Source organism: Leopardus geoffroyi, chromosome B1 (genome assembly GCF_018350155.1).
Source record: "Leopardus geoffroyi isolate Oge1 chromosome B1, O.geoffroyi_Oge1_pat1.0, whole genome shotgun sequence".
Classification (NCBI taxonomy): domain Eukaryota; kingdom Metazoa; phylum Chordata; class Mammalia; order Carnivora; family Felidae; genus Leopardus; species Leopardus geoffroyi.
Window position 1 is genome coordinate 174,358,476 of NC_059327.1, and position 16,692 is coordinate 174,375,167.

General features: G+C 46.2%; 1 protein-coding gene across 2 annotated transcripts in view; it reads right to left on the reverse strand.

The window, feature by feature from the left end:
* Positions 1-4,723: 4,723 nt before the first annotated feature.
* The window catches only part of NWD2 (NACHT and WD repeat domain containing 2), a 185,576-nt gene continuing 173,607 nt past the window's right edge, over positions 4,724-16,692 (reverse strand). For both annotated transcript variants that reach the window (XM_045474293.1, XM_045474294.1), the window contains 2 exons: positions 15,602-16,191; positions 4,724-10,939 (listed from right to left, as the gene is read on the reverse strand). In XM_045474293.1, the coding sequence (XP_045330249.1) occupies positions 7,007-10,939; positions 15,602-16,191 (4,523 nt within the window). In that variant the 3' untranslated portion in view covers positions 4,724-7,006. The remainder of the gene's footprint in view (positions 10,940-15,601; positions 16,192-16,692) is intronic.

A 16,692-nucleotide genomic window follows, 5' to 3' on the forward strand; every position in this document is an offset into this window, starting at 1 on the left:
CTCGCAGCGGCCGCCCCGGCGCCGTCATTGGGCCGGCGCGTCACGTGGCGCGGCCGGCGGGCGAGCCTCCCCGGCACGCGTAACCCTTTACCTGCGCGCCCCGAACCGCGCGGGTCCCCGGCGGCTCGACCCCCCGACCCCCGGAGCCGGGCTGGCCCTCCCTCCCCGCGCGCGGAAGCAGCAAACCCGGGCGCTCGCGTCGACCCGGGCGCGTGCCCACCGCCTGCCGGTGCCGGGAAACGTCTCGGTGCCTACTTTTCTGTCGCGCTGGACAGAGAAGGGAGCCCCCTGTGAATCCGTACGTGCACGTAAGCGCACCCCCTGGAAAACAGACCTGTACCCCTCACCCCCGTGTTTTTGTGTGTTTGTTTCCTTCCCAGTTCTGGTTCATCCGCTGAGACCCGCTGTGTGCACTATCGCCTGCCTGCACCATCAGAGATGATGGGCTGGCACACAGCGCGGACGCTGCCACGACGTAACTCCCAGGGAAGCTGCACACACTCGCCTGCACCCTGGACACCAAAGTGGGAGTTCGGCGAGGCCACGCTTTCCCCCTTCCTTCTCTTTTCCCGGGCTCTTGGCACCGCGGCTGCAGCCCTGCGTGCACACCTGCTGAGCTCCACGCGGTACTCTGTTGCAGTGCGTGCACCTAACGTGGGTGGAGAGCTGGGGGCTCTTCCTTAAAATACTAACTACTTAGGTTTTGGAGATTCTTTTCACCTGTGCTCCCAAGTGGAGTTGGGTTTGACAGGAAAATGCGTTAAGCAACTGCGCCACCTAGCTCACCCTCCTCTCTTCTTCCAACCGTCCAGGGAGAGCCAGCATACAATAGGATGCTGGAGAAGCAGCGGGACGGAATACTATTTAAAGACGGACATGCTGTCCTTAGTTGTTAATGTGTCCACTGCAGTGATTTCTGCCCCATTTACACATATGTCAGGATTTGTGGGAGAAAGCTCATTTTTAAAAATCTTGCCAGTGGTCTAGTACCTACATGCTTTAAAATGGTAGATGTAGAGAGAAGTTCTATGCTCTTTTGCATTATTTTCTGATAAAACGCGTTGTCATAATAGAGGCCCCTCATGCCCAACGTCTAGTGGACGCTTTACTGTCCACAGAATATTGGTACATTTCTCAGTTAATTTGTTCTGACCAAAAAGCCATTGGTATTTATCTTCGGTTTCAGAGTGTGATTGGTTCCCAGACTAGCAGAATCAGCTTCATCTGGAGGAATCTAGTAAAAATGCAAATTTTGGGGCTCCACCCCAGACATACTGATTCTGAAATAGGTGGGGATAGGGAGGGTGAAGAAGTAACCTTTTTTTTTTTTTTTTTTAAACAAATCTTGTTTTAACAAATGATGGATGTTCTAGTTTGAGAACCACTGCACTGAGTGTGGTCAAGCAAGGGACTCAGGTACCTTCATCTATCAGGCTGGGATTCTATACAGTCAGAAGTGGTGGTATTATTGGTTGTCTTAATTCAGTGTTATATAATTTGTCCTATTGATACACTGAGACAAAGCCCTCCCATGTGCCTATACACGAGTCGTCTGTACTCCATGCAGATCGTGTAGAATGCCTCATGGAGGAGGCCTGAGGGGATCCGTGTGAAAAACACAGGCGAAAACCCTCTGGTTTCTTGATGTCTGTGGAAGTGAAATACCATGATTCAGTTAGTATTTTAGGTGTGTTCATGTTTCCACTGGCATAGAAATCCTTCCCAACTGATGAGTCGCGAAAGATAGAAAAACCAGGGGTGCCTGGCTGGCTCGGTCGGCTAAGTGTCCGACTGTGGCTCAGGTCATGATCTCATGGTTCATAGGCTGCGTCAGGCTCTGTATTGACAGCTCAGAGCTCAGCACAGAGCCTGGAGCCTGCTTCGGATTCTGTCTCTGTCTCTCTCTGCCCCTCCCCTGTTCACGCTCTGTCTCTCTCCCTCTCTCTCTCAAAAATAAAAACCATTCAAAAAATTTTAAAGAAAAAGAAGGAAAAACTGATTTGAGTGGATTTGTCAATATAGTTCTAAATTTGTCAGCATTGTTCTAAAAAAACCCCAGAATTTAAAAAAGTTTATGGTATTGGCTTACGTTATAACCCAGAACAGCACCATATTATGCATTTTAGACGTTTGGGAAAGAGGTCACGGTTGGATTCTTTCCCTTTAGCTCTGGTGTCTCCACTGGGTGGAGAGCACTTTTCCAGTTGCCTGCATGGATGTCTTCACTTTTGAACTCTCTAGGTCCACCTTTATTTTAGTATTTCCTTCATTTTCGTCTCCTAACATATTCATTTTACATCTGTAATTCTGTCCACCCAGTTTCAGTTGGAGCTGGAATTATGTGTGTTCTCCGTTGTCTGTCACATAGCTCTGTCAGTTAAGCCCTGAAATCATGCCTCCTCTTAGCGTCCTCACTGCTGCTGTCTTAAGATCGAGATCTTCTCCTTTCTGCCAGATTATTGCAGTAGTTTCTTTACTGGTCCCCAGTTTCTGGTCTCTTCCATCTCTGATACACCTGACATCGTACTGCCTGAGTCATTCTAAAATACCATTTCATCCAGGCCTATCCCTGTCTCAGAACCTTTTCCACAATTCCCTATGAGCTACAGAATAAAGTTCAATTTCGTGGATGTATGTTTTTATTTAAATAAGCTCTGTGCCCAACATGGGGCTTGAACTCCCAACCCCAAGATTAAGAGTTGCATGCCCTACCCAATGAGCCAGCCAGGCACCTCCAGAGTAAAGTTTAAAAAGCCAACATAGCATCTGAAGTCACCCACGGTATATGTTGACTCTTCCTGTCTTCCTTTTTTTGCTCACGCAGATTCCCTCCCCTGAAATGTCTTTTCGACATTCTGACAGCTAAGTCCTGTTTATCCTTCAAGCCTCCACTGTCACCTCCTCTCAGCCATCCTTTTTGAATCCCAGTTCAAGTTCATTGCTCCTCTGCAGTGTGTTCTCAACACCTGCCATTCACTTTATCACAGTCTGTCTTACATCTAATTTAGTTGTGTCTCCTTTAGATTGTAGGATTCTGGAGGGCAGGGGTTGTGCAGGACTCATTTTCAAATCATCCTGGGGCATAAGCATAATGTCTTGGACAAAGCGAACACACAATATTTGTTGTGTCCTTGACCCTGGGAAAGAAGATGCTTCAGTTTGTTGAACAGCAAACTGCATGTATATGAAATGCTTTTATGAAAACAACAATAGCCAACTCCTGTACATTTTCTCAAAACTGAAAGAACAGGTGTAATCTTCAACCTAAAGGATTTAGATCAGGATCCAAGAAGGAATTCCCACCATGGGTAGTGGAATTAGGGAGAGTTTTTGAAGGGGGCAATTTTTTTTAATGTTTATTTATTTTGAGAGAGAGAGAGAGACCACAAGCAGGGGAGAGGCAGAGAGAGGGGAAGAGAGAGAATCCCAAGTGGGCTCCCTGCTCCGCACAGAGCCTGACATGGGGCTCGATCTCACAAACCACAAGACCACCACCTGAGCAGAAATCAAGAGTGGGATGCTTAACTGACTGAGCCACCCAGGTGCCCCTCGAGGCGGCTAAATTCTAAACAGAAATGTCTAAGCTACATGAAGATGAAACCCAATAGGTAATTTCTTCAATTTTTTCCCTAATGCCTTGATTTTAAGTTTCTCTAAGAATAATTGTTTCATGAAACTAGACACAGAGTTTCATCTGATTATTCCCTACTTATCATCACTTAAGCTCATCATTGCTAACTTGTTTAAAAAATTTTTGTGTGTGTCTGTGTGTGTGCGAGAGGGGATTCTCAGTTCCAAGAGGCAAGAAACAGAAAAAGGTGCATTTGGGAAGGCTCCCCCTTGGTCCCACCCTCTCACCTGGAGGCAGTTTATGAGTGGGACAACTCCTTAGTTATCCTTCTTCCCACCTCCGCCCCAGGCCCCAGGAGGAAGCACACTGTCCTTGCACTTGCCCATAGAATCTTTTTGTTTTTCTGTTAAGACTGTGAAATCTTAGAAGGCACAGGCTACTTTACTAATCTTTGCAAAATGCCATGACCAAATAACTATTTGCTGAATGAGTACATCAACAATTGTGGTATACCTGAAAGTCCTGGGAGTTTTCAGAAACTTCCAGTGACCTTCAGAGCCTAGCCTGGTCTCTAATCTGCAAGTCAGAAAATATGTTATAGGTCATAATCCGTAAGTGTCTACTGGATACTCAATGCTATACTTTGTGTGCTTTGGAAAAGTAAACATGGATGTTATATTGACATCCTATTCAGCTATTCCCCCTGGATCTCTGTTTCTAGGTTTTTACATCGGTGAATTTAGAATAGTAACTCTACCTACATCATAAGGCCATTGTGGAGATGGCTTAGTACATACCGAGCTCCAAAAATAGCATCTGGTATACAGTAACCATGAAAAATTACTACTGGGGGCGCCTGGGTGGCTCAGTCGGTTAAGCGTCTGACTTTGGCTCAGGTCATGATCTCGCGGGTCGTGAGTTCGAGCCCCAAGTCGGGCTCAGAGTCGAGCCCCAAGTCTGTGCTGACAGCTCAGAGCCTGGAGCCTGCTTCAGATTCTGTGTCTCCCTCTCTCTCTCTGCCCCTCCCCCACCTGCGCTCTCTCTCTTGCTCTCTCACTCTCATAAATAAATAAACATAAAAAAAAAGTTTAAAAAAATTATTGACAATCTCTACCCTTGCCAAAGTTGGGGAAGAAAAACTCCACACAAATCTAAGTAGTTTATCTTTTTATTCATACAAACAATACATACACAAGACTGTACATTGTTTGAAGACCGCAGTAATTTTCTAGTGTAACAACTCTGTAATAAAATTTAACTAAATGTAACATTTATGAAAATATAAATCTCTGATTGGGTAATTCTTCCCAACAATACAAAGTTTACATAAAAACATTCAATATGAGCTATCAGTTGCAAACAAGGTAGGAAAATCATTCAAGTCACTTGTTAAACTCTATTGGCTGTTACATAGAATATTCACACACTACATTTAATCCATCTAGGCATTTAATTCTTAGAAATGTGTGGCATGGTGGTCCAACTGATCATGACAGGAATAGGAATGTGTTGCCTCAGAAGGCAATTGACTCATCATATAATCAACTTCAGGTGATTTCTACGTGGACTGGGCCTTCTCTGGGCTACCCCCTTTCTGGCTGCTAGCTAGACCGGGAGGAATATACTGAAAAAAAAGTCTTTCACCACGGAGTAGGGTGTTTATATCTGAATCCCATCTCTGTATGCTTATGTGTCAAACTGCTTTCCAAAGTGAAATGCAATGAGCTTGGATTCCCTGTGGATCAGATCACTGCTTCTCCCACTAGCAAAAACAGTCAAGACGTCCCTACCTTTTTTTCTCACACTGGTCCTCACCATTCCTTATATAACTACTAGAGCAGAAGCGATCACTACCTTTGTTTTGCCGTTTACAAAAACAGTATAGCAGAGAGGCTAAAGATCTGTCTAGGCATACGCGGCGAGTTCCTGGTAGAGCTGGGCTGACAGCGCGTCGTTTCCTTGGCCATTATCCTGCTGACACGCGTCACTGCTGTCACTTCCGAGCCAAACCAGACCCCCGCTACTGACAGACACCCTTCGCACAGTCGTCCGAGGACATGCCACGTGGAGGATATGGAAGGAAGAAAATCACTTTCCCTCTTTGGAGATGTGATTATTTTCTTTTAAATAAGTGAAGTCGTGTTTAAAAAGTATTTGATACCATTTCACAGCTTCTGCTTTGAATGGGAGCGATTATAAAAGAGCCCCAAAGAGCCCTTGAGCAGAAAAAGGCTGACAGAGGGAGAAGCATACATAGAGTGTGGGGAAGTAAGAAAGTGATTACAAACAGGGACAATCAGGAACTTTTGGACACCCTTAAGATTTATGGAATATTTTAGCACAAAGACAGGCATATTCAGTTGTCCCCGAGTATTTGGTCATCTATCTGCGTTTTACACAGGAAAGAGGAGGAGTAAGAATAAGGCAAATGTCATCAGTGTTTCATAAGACGGCGTGTCGAGAAAGCTTTCTTTCTGGTAGGATTTACTGCAGGGATTTAGGAACTAGTGTATGCTTCCATAGAACTAACCGAGCAGCACAGGCTTGTGTTAGTACAAGGATGGAAATGAACAGATGTCTTGACCCAATCTGTGATGCCCTCTCTGTAATTCCTCTTTACATCTGGCACAAATAGGTATTCCAAAAAGACACGAGAAGATGGCGCGTCCTTATTCAATGTGTTCTCTTGCAGCCCAGGAAGTCGTTTAAAAATCGTTATGTTCCGTGACAGGGAAGCCCTTGCGTGCAACTGTCCGAGCTGTGTCTTAACGAAGACCGACTCTGCGTGTTCGGTAGCCCTAGGATAGTGGTTAACTTAGTGCTCGTGCTCAGTACAATTTGTGGCCCCACGTTTCACGGCCTTTCCCTTGGGACGCTGGGAGTACACTGGGGGCGTTTTGTTACGTTATTTTGCACCTCTGACTCCCATCCGCAGACTGGGTTTACACAGTTGTCAGGCTGGTAAAATGTAAGGAGAGATTAAGGCTCTGTTTACTTACGGCCACACAATCGTTGACGTTCACAGCTCCCAACGATTTCTGTAGAACGAACCCCAGTCCGAGCAGTCTGTTTATAGTTCTAGCCTCTGTCATCTGAACCCGTGGTGTGGGTTCTGCGGCTGCTTCCCACACAGCCGATTTAAAAAATATTCCCCTGACTTTCAGTTGATGTAGCCGATTAAACACCATTTTGAGACATTCTCGGTCAAGACTTCATTCCCGGATTAATTTTGACACCCCCCCCCCCCAAAAAAAAGAGCAAACTCCAAACCAGTTCCACATTTCTGTGCCTTTGTCAAGCACGTCAACACCGGAACTTCAGTATCTGTCCCGTCTTTCAAGAAATGAGTAGTTTATCATTTGGGATACAGAAGATACTTTTTCCCCCCTTTTGTATGTGTATCGTTCATGTCTGCTGAGCAGGAAAAGCGTTGTGTCAGTTGTCGGGGGCATAGCTGTGGCCCCTGGATTCCAGGGCGGAGCACCCGCGGTCACAGCAGGGATTGTGTTTCTTGGAGGGTGTCGCCTCATTGGGCTCAGTGGAGTCGCTCACCGTGATGGGACTGTCTCTGGCAAAGACCTCAGTAGACTCTCTCCATAAGCAATCCACAGACACTTTGAAACAGTAACTGCTACACTTCGGCCGGGAGGCCTGTGTCGCGTTGTTGAAAATCTGCCTGCTATTTGACGTGGCGATCTTGATTTTCAGTGCAGCATCCACACGGTCGACCACTGTGTATATCCCTATACTGCCATCATCAAAACCCACTATGATGTTCAGGTGCCTCTGTGAGAGGGCAAGAAAAGTTGGCGTTTTGTAAAGGGAACAAGCACCGATAATTTTGCCGTCAGCCAGTCTCATTACAATCAAACTGGATATCACGCCGTTCTCGTCCTCTTCCTCCCCGTTTCGGAAACAAATGTATACCAGGTAGCGACCATCTCGAGACAGCCTTTGCCGCCAGATGACCCCAGAGGCGTGAACCACCCGTAACTTACCGCTGTGTAAATCCAGTACGTTGATATTGTCGTCTCCCCTGGATATAATGCCTAGCTTTCCGTTGGGAGAAATTTCGAAATCCTCCAGATTTTTCAAGAAGTTGTTGGGAAGCTGCACACGGCGACAGATCACCTCATCGGTCAGACTCCAGATATTCACGGTCTCGGCCGATGTGATAAACACAATGATGTCAGGACAGTCAGGGATCAATTTAAAACTTACAATGGTCGTGCCGTCTTCACAACAAAATTTCTTGGTGATGCTTCCGGTCCAGAGACTGACCGCCAGCACTTTGCTTTTGGTCATTCCCACCACGAAGGTATTCGCTGAGGTGATAAAGGCATTCTGCAAAGTGGTCAAAATGTTGCAGACCCTGTGGCCTGTGGCCAGTCTCCAAACCCTGGAGGCATTTTCCTCACACAGAGAGACCACAAACTGGTCATTGTGTGTAATTAGCAGCTGAGATATTCTCTGCCCGTTAATTCGGAAGAGGTTTTCGCCACTGCTGGTGTGCCAGACATACTGGCTGCTTTTGTCATCTGAGGTCACCATTACATCTCCAGAGGATGTCAACACGCAGTGTTCGACTATTCCTTCATGCTTAAACACTGCTTCAAGGAACCCACTGCTGAAATTCCACTTATGGACACAATCAGAGCCATCGAGGGAATAAATGATTTCCCCTCTAGCAGGTAACACCAGGCTTTGGATGGGCTTCCCAGTCTTATCTATGTTGGACATAGCCGTGATTATATCTATATCCCAGATGGAAAGAACACCACTGGTTGATAAAGATAGCAGCATGTTGTGGTGACTAGATTTCACCAACTTGACAATGGTCCCTGAGATTTCCTGTAAGCTTGCCATACATTGTCCCGTGTCCCGCCTCCAAAAAAACACAGCTGAGGTATTTTCCATGGTCGCGATGATGCAGTCTCCATTCTTGGACAGCACAGCAGATATAAAGCGTTCATTGTGCTTAGCTCTGAACTTTTCAGCCACCTTCCACATGCCAGTATCTAAGAGCTCGATGCTGAGGGCTTTACAGATCAGAATTGCGTTTTGGTCCTCTGAAAGTTCTATGCTGACCACCTCGCTGTCTTCTCTTCTGCAGTCAAAGTCGTCAGTCAGCTGGGGACTGGAAATGTCCTCAGTATTCCAAACAGAAAGGCTTCCCTCACTATCCACCATTACCATTTCTTGAGCCGTGTCCAAGATAAGAAGAAACTTCACAAACCCACCGGAAAATTCAGATGTCACTGTACATAACTTTTCTCCACTCCCTAAATGAAATATGGTAGTGGTGTTCAGGTACTGTCCACAGAAAGCATACATGCCATCCAGAGAGCACTGGACACAGGTCACTTCGTACCAGCAGTGGAACTGGTAAAGGGGCCATCCGTAGAGCAGATCGATGACAGTGACATCTTTGCTGGCTTCAAGCCACGCAAGGGCGTGGTTCACCGACAGGGTAAATCCATTGATGTAGGTGGAGCCGCTTCCGTGCTTGGTCCCTTTGATTTCCACTTCAGACAGAAGACAAGAATTCACATTGTCATAAACCAACAAGGTGTTATTTGTCGTAGCCACCACAAGATACTTCTCGTCACTGGTGAGTTTCATGCCCAGGATGACAGACTGGGCTGTGGTGATTTGCCTGAGCAGCTGACGAGTTTCCACATCCCACGTGCTGATGGAACCATTTTCTAAAGCTGCAAGGACAGTACTCGGGTTACAGGTGGGCAGAATCTCGGTGACATGCAGGTGACTAGATGACAAAGGAAGACGCTCCGGGCTATATGTCACGTCCATGGATGAATGTAACGGCACAATGGAGCAATATTTGGGCCCGTCTTTGTCACATTCTAAAAGGAGGTGTCTAAGTTTGGGCAGGGAACTCACGACAGGCAGCAGTCTTTGCTGAAGCTCTGCTGAAAGGGAGCCCGGAAATGCAGTGACCTTGTTTTTGATGCCACGGAGAGTGCTCGCCAGGAACTTCAGCTCCTTCTCTTGAGAGTAGGTGTAAGCCAGCTCGATGTCTGAAAGCACTTTGTCGAACTGGCCGATTTTGATCATGGTGTAAAGCCAGCTGAAGTTCATGATGATTCCGTAAAGCAGGTCTTCGGTTTTTCCACACCTTGTCAGGTGGTGCAAGAGCTCAGACATTTTCCGATGATTGACGAAAAAGATGTCCGGCTCCAGGGGATTACACTGGAAAACCCAGGGCTGGTCTGGAGCCTGTCTGTCAAAGGAGGCCTGTTCCATGAAGTGCTTTTCTTCCTCCAGCAGGCTTCTGCTCTCCAAGTCAAGGCAGCCATTCAAGTAGGGGTCTTCGAGGCAGAAAGCTTTCCTCCTGCCCCCTGACCAGACTCCCAGGAAGTAGTCTGCCAGGATGGTGTGCATTTCACGCAGGTCACTGTCGTCCTGCAGATACAACTTCTGGGCTATGAGCTGCAGGTGTCTGTTGGCCCAGACCAGGAGTGTGACGTTCTTCACGTGTCTTTCTATCAAGTATCCGCTGAGACCCTCCTTGAGCCTCGCGATGTACAGATAAGGTACTCTCAGGGGATTGCTGGGCCTAGCGTTCTCATTGAGCTCATTCATGACACTGTTGTCTAGGGCCAACACATCCTCCAGTTCCATTTCACTCAAACCCATTTTGGCCATGGTGATGTAACCAAGAGCCCTAGAGACCAGTTTCTGACCACACTTCTTTTCCAAGGACCAGAATAGCTGCTCAATACTTTCATGAACGGTGACACAGAGGGAGGACTCATCGACGTCTTTATGCGATCTCCAATGCCTCACCTCCCTGAAGGTCAGGTTCACAAACATGGGCAGCGTGCACTTGGAGAATGCGTTGTTCACATAAATCTGCTGGCCTGATGTGACCTTCCTTTTGACCCGCAGCAGCTGGTGTTTGAGGACCTGGCTGCACATCTTCCTGTCCCGGGGAATCAGCTCGATGTAGTTGGCTTCTTCGTGGATAAGGCACCTCAGTTTCTGTAAGATTCCATGTCTATTGGGCAGTGTGGACAGGACTATTCGAACAAAGCGGGGAAGGTGAGCTGGGAGCCACCAAAGCTTCCTGGCCTCATCGCCCTCTGAGAGCTGCTCTAGGGCATCGAATATTATTACTAGAGGTCTCTGCAATGAAGACTCATTCAAAAGGTTTATAAATAAGTCACGAAGGTCATGGATTTTCTTAGGATAGCTTTGAACCAGACACCGGTAGTTAACTGCCAATTGTTCACAAACGCTTAGAAGGAGAGTCTTAAGGTCAGTACTCATGTCTGTGGTTCCTAGAAATCTCACGACGACTACTGGGTCAGATTCTGGTCCTGTGTCTTCATGTAGCCAGCCATAAGCCTAAAACGTAAAGGTAGTGTTTAGAATGGTAATATATATTCACATATATGTACACGTATAACACGTACAACAGCATTTCCTCTCTCCAGAGGTCAGACTGCTGGTAACCCTGACCATGCAGAGAGTGGCTTAGAACCAGGAAACCTTCTGAGAAGATCAAAGAGCTGTCACAAAGCTCATGCACTAAAATCTATAGGTGAGACCCTCAGGATCACTGTACTGAAGGTAATAAAATAGTGATAAAAGTATTATTCAATCACAAGGCAGCACTTAGCTTGTATTGTAAAAGTAACAAAGTATTTCACAAACAAAATCTGCATATCCAGTATGGTCAGTTTTTTCATCACTGAATCCTATTTCCTGGAATGGTTGTTGGCACACAGTAGGTGCTTAGTATTTGTTCAATGAATAGATTAAGTAGTGATTTACACATTATATTGCATCGGATATTTTCATTAATTGAGATCACATATGGCTGATCAAATTCCTAGTTAATTAGAATGCAGTAAAAATAATAAGATACTGAATATAATCTTACATGATTCAGAGATAGAGGGTCATCTTTATGATTATTTATCACTGTCATAAAAATCTATATAGGGGCGCCTGGGTGGCTCAGTCAGTTGGGCGGCCGGCTTCAGCTCAGGTCATGATCTCGCAGTCTGTGGGTTTGAGCCCCGCGTCAGGCTCTGTGCTGGCAGCTCAGAGCCTGGAGCCTGCTTCCGATTCTGTGTCTCCCTCCCTCTCTGCCCCTCCCTTGCTTGCTCTCTGTCTCTTTCTCAAATAATAAACATTAAATCTATATAATGCTGGCTAAAATTTTGTTAAATTTTGCATTTTTATAACAGCTTACCATATATAAACGGTCAGTTATCAGCCCTAGCATTATGTCTCTGTAGGATAGATGGATTATAGTATCATTTTACAGCAGAGTAAACTGAGGCGCAGACTGTAGAAATGACTTGCTCAGAGTTAAATGGTTACCAAGAGACAAAGCTGGAGTTATTTATTTTTTTCTCTTGAAATTGTAGAGTTAAGGAGATAACATACATAAGGGGGCTGCTAAGTTTAGTATTTCTCTGTCTGGAAAGGCAAAGACAAGAAGGGATATGATCAAAGTGTAAAACAGATTCCAAAGTCTATTTTTAGGGAAATAATGTCTTTTAGTAACCCTTGGAATTTACAAAGGATACTCCTTAGGAAACATATTTTATAAATGAGTAAGTAAGTTTATGAAACTTGGTTCCTCAAGATATATAGTTCAAGGCACCTGGGTGGTTCAGTCAGTTAAGCGTCCGACTTCAGCTCCAGGTCATGATCTCATGAGTTTGAGCCCCACACCCAGCTCTGTGGGTTGTGCAGTGATAGTGTGGAGCCTGCTTGGGATTCTCTCCCTCTCCCTCTCTCTCTGCCCCTCCCCTACTTGCTCTCTCTTTCTCTGTCTCAAAAATAAATAAATAAATTTAGGGGGGAAAAAAAGATCTAGTTCAGGTTAAGGTATGAGTAAGTTTGGAAAAAAGTATGGATGCAGTTTCAGCATGAGCTATTCAGGAAAAGAAGCAGTTTATTGTTTAGCCCCAACCTTTGAGGTTGATATGGAGGAAGATAATCCTGCCGTCCTACTACAACTGTCCTTCAGTGGCAAATCAGAGAACGTGGTATTTTGTCCCTCCGTGGATTGCTTATGATGATTATGTGCATTGTCCTCTCTCCTGCTAGTCATGCATTGTTGAGAGTATGATATCTGTAGAGAGTGCCTCTCTGATCATGAGCTTGTGTCCATGGAAATGTTAGGCATGTAGGAGATAATCTCAAGATAAACACAAGATGTCTGTCTGCATCCTGACAAGGGACATGAAGTCACAAATAGAGCACAGGTTGTCATTGGCGGGGCAGACATTCCCCAGGAGAGAGGCGAGTGGAGCAGAGGCAGTGGACGTAGAAACAGGTAAGGCTTCTTGTGCCAGGGTCCTGGACTGTGAGTAGACACACTGGTGGCTGAACAAAACGTCCAGAAGAATGAGAGCTCAGAAAACCATTTCTGAGCACCTGGGTGGTGCAGTTGGTTTAGTGTCCAACTTTGGCTCAGGTCATGGTCTTGTGGTTCGTGGGTTCAAGTCTTGCATCGTGCTCTGTGCTGACAGCTCAGACCCTGGAGCCTGCTTTGGATTCTGTGTCTCCTCTCTTTCTGCCCCTCCCCTACTTGCTCTCTCTCTCTCTCTCTCTCAAAAATAAATAAACATTAAAAACAAAACAAGACATTTCTCAAGTTGACCAACTCAACTGTCACCACACTCTGCCCCTGGGGGGACTGTTTATCTCTACAGGCGCATCAGCACATGCTTCACAGTTCTTTACCTCCTGGGCTACAGCACGCACAGTTGCATCCCATGCACATTTAATATAGTCGAGTCCAACAACATTTGTCCCTTCAACCACCTCACCCTTCCCTCTTCCAGAGTAAGAGCCCTCAAGTGAACGTGAAATGGTGTACATGGTTGTTTTCTCCTTGGATTTCAGCTCCTATGTGCTCCTTGTAGCATTGCTGTCTTGCTTGCTTAGAACAACTCTAAAGTTTGAAGGTTCACATACAAATTAGTATTCAAACATACATGCACACAAAACTTACTTTGACACAGCATGGGTCTTAAATGCAAGCCTGCCACTGCTTTCGGTGTTCAATTAGAAAAGAGCTATGTCATTTAACACTAGAGGAAAAACCAGCAGCTGGGCTTGGCATATTAAGAAATGGCAAATTAACTTTCCTAAGTGCTTTTAAAAAAAATGTTCATTTATTTTGAGAGAGATTGAGAGGGAGGGTGTGTGCGGATGAGCTGGGAGAGGGAGAAAGAGAACCCTTAGCAGGTGCCACGCTGTGAGCGGGAGCCTGACTCAGGGCTCGATCTCATCTGAGATCATGTCCTGAGACCAAGTCAAAAGTTGGACACTTAAACCACTGAGCCTCCCAGGCGCTCCTCCTGAGGACTTTTTAAGAGTAAGCTCATGCACCTGATTTTTGCCAGCGTGCTTACTCAGGAACCTAATCTCGATATAAGTTGGAACACAACTGTCCCCGCTCTTGTCCTCAAGATGACCTGCCTGAGATTGTGTAGCATGTGACAGATGACAAGGGTGTTTTGTGAAGGTGAAGGAAGCTGTGTTCTCGGGAGAGTAACCACAGGAACGACAGTATAGGGATGCTGAAGTAATGCCAGGATAACGTAGACCATCAGGCTTGGAGAGCAAGTGCACAGGAGCTCAAAATGGAACTAGTTTCGTCCAGTTTAGACTGACATGCCAAGACAATAGACACCGCATTCCAGAGTGAGCTTCCAGACCATCATGCAAGATTTGTAAGGGACTTGTGAAAACCAGTTTTGCTGCCTTTAGTGGACTACTCACCTTCAGCCTAAAGAGGCGTTTCAAGAGGCCAAGAAAAACAGTGGAGGTTAGGGTGCTGGGGGGCATATCTATGACCACTCACTCCCAAAGGGGAGGGCTGAGAGATGTCCCCGCTTCTCGCCCAGGGAAAGGGGCAGTGATGAACCACTTATGGGGTGTCCCCCAGAGCTGAGGAGACAGATGTCATCAGACGCCTGAGAAATATGGAGGTTGACCGACAAGACTGGCTAGCTGCTGGGATGGAGGAGTGATGGAGAGCTGCTGTATTGCAACTAGAGTTTCACAGGCGAAAAGTACCTGCGTGTCCCCCATGGGTCAGATATGGGCCACTGGCAAGACTGAGCTGACAGAGGTTTTGTTTGGTTCTGTTTGCCCCAGGTCTTGTCCAAGGGAGCTTACTGGGCCATGGACCTTGGCAGAAAGGTATTAGAAGTGTGGCTGCATGTCCAGGAGCCATGGAAGTGACCAGCTGGAAAAAAAATGCATCATCCTGTGTTTAGGGAACTGTAGGTAAGATGCTCAGCGAGTACAGGTCAAGGGATGTGGGAGGGAAAGGACATCCAGGAAACTAGAAGAAGGCCTCAGAAGAAATAGGAGGCAGCTTTGTAAGCACCTGCCAAGACTAGAGAGGGTGGACCCCGATATTCAGAACAGTACTGGTCACGTAAGAACTTTCTGGCCACCTTACCTTTCTTATATCCCTGAAGCCACAACCCTATAGGAGTCACAGCCCTACAAGGGTCTAGTGCTTGAGGTTAGGGATGGAGGGGAAGAAGTACTATGTGGTGAAAGAAGGAGGAGACGATCACATCCCCACTTCCCACAGCAGGTGCCATGCTTACAGTGAGCCCCAGCTGCGGGAGAGAAATATAAACTCAAGTTTTAATTATCACCTTAGACTGGACATATTTAATTTCTGGACTGAGAATGACTCAGTGTCCAGAGTGACTGGAGGGCTTGTCTGTGGTGATAGAGCTGAGAGGAGCTGTGATATCTGCCCTGGTTTCCATCCAAATGGGAATGAGCCCCACAACATGAGTTTGACCAAAGAGAGAAAAAAATGAAGCTGTTGTCTAACTGCACCCGATGTGCCTTATTCTTTCACTCTGACTGTTACACCAGCATAAGAGAGACACTGAAGTATCCATTCCACAAAGACGAATAAAAATTCACAGAAAATGGAAATGACCGTGATCAACTTATCTTCTCTGCAAAGTAAAAGATTGTTACAAACAAGCAGGTGAAAGAATAGGCTTTTACCTTCTTTGCCACCTCAGCCAGCAGGAGGGTCTTCCCGGTACATGGTCCGCCGTATATGACGAGAGGGTTGATGTGCCCAGTTTTGCTCGGAAGAACATATTTATGCACTATGTTGAGAGACTCACATTTGTACTCATAGAAGGAGGCGTATGTCTTACATAATGACGAATGCTGGAGGATTTCATCGTAGAGCGTGTCAGTTTCGGTGTCAAAATTCTGTTGAACGGTTGCCTGAATTATATCGATCATGTCCTCATAAAATTGCTTACCGAGTCCTTCTATGTAATGATTTTCTATTTCTTGGGAATATCCCAGTTTCATGTCGCAATGAGTAACCGATGTGTACACTCTCAGATTAGATGACGCAACAATGGTAGGAATAAATTCATCCCTGAGTTTTATCAGCTTCTCTTGGGCTTCTGCATCCCGCATAATCCTTGGTTCTGCTCCAGTTATATCCATGTACTTTCCCATCTCTGGGATTTTCACAAAACGTTCAATGTTAGCAATTTTCCGAATGTAGCAGACACACTTCTTTAGGAATGCTGGAGTTTGCTTTCCTAGAGCAAAGTCAAACTCGTCCTCTATCGCTGAAAGAAAACATGGCACGGGGTTTATTGTCTAGAGCAAAGGAGCGGTGGGCCTGCATCCCCAGTACTTATCTCTCTAGTTGCTGGGGGAGACTATTTAGCTTGCAGTGTGGAGCAGAGTTGTCTGTAGATTACTCTCCTGACTCCTTAATTTCCTATCTGCCTTTTCCTAAACAGCTGGGAACCTAGGGGTGCCTGGATGGCTCTGTCGGTTAAGCGTCTGACTTCAGCTCAGGCCATGGTCTCACAGTCTGAGAGTTCAAGCCCTGCATCGGGCTCTGCGCTGGCAGTGTGGAGCCTGCTTCAGCTCCTTTCTCTCCCTCTCTTTGCCCCTCCCCCTTGTGCGCACACACACGTGCATGTGCTCTCTCTCTCTCTCTCTCTCTCTCAAAAAATAAGTAAATAAATAAACCTGGGGAAAAAAAACCAAACCAGCCAGGAAACCGGGACACTGTGGGTTTGGCTTAAAGTTATTTAATTGCCTTCCCAGAGAAGTTGAAC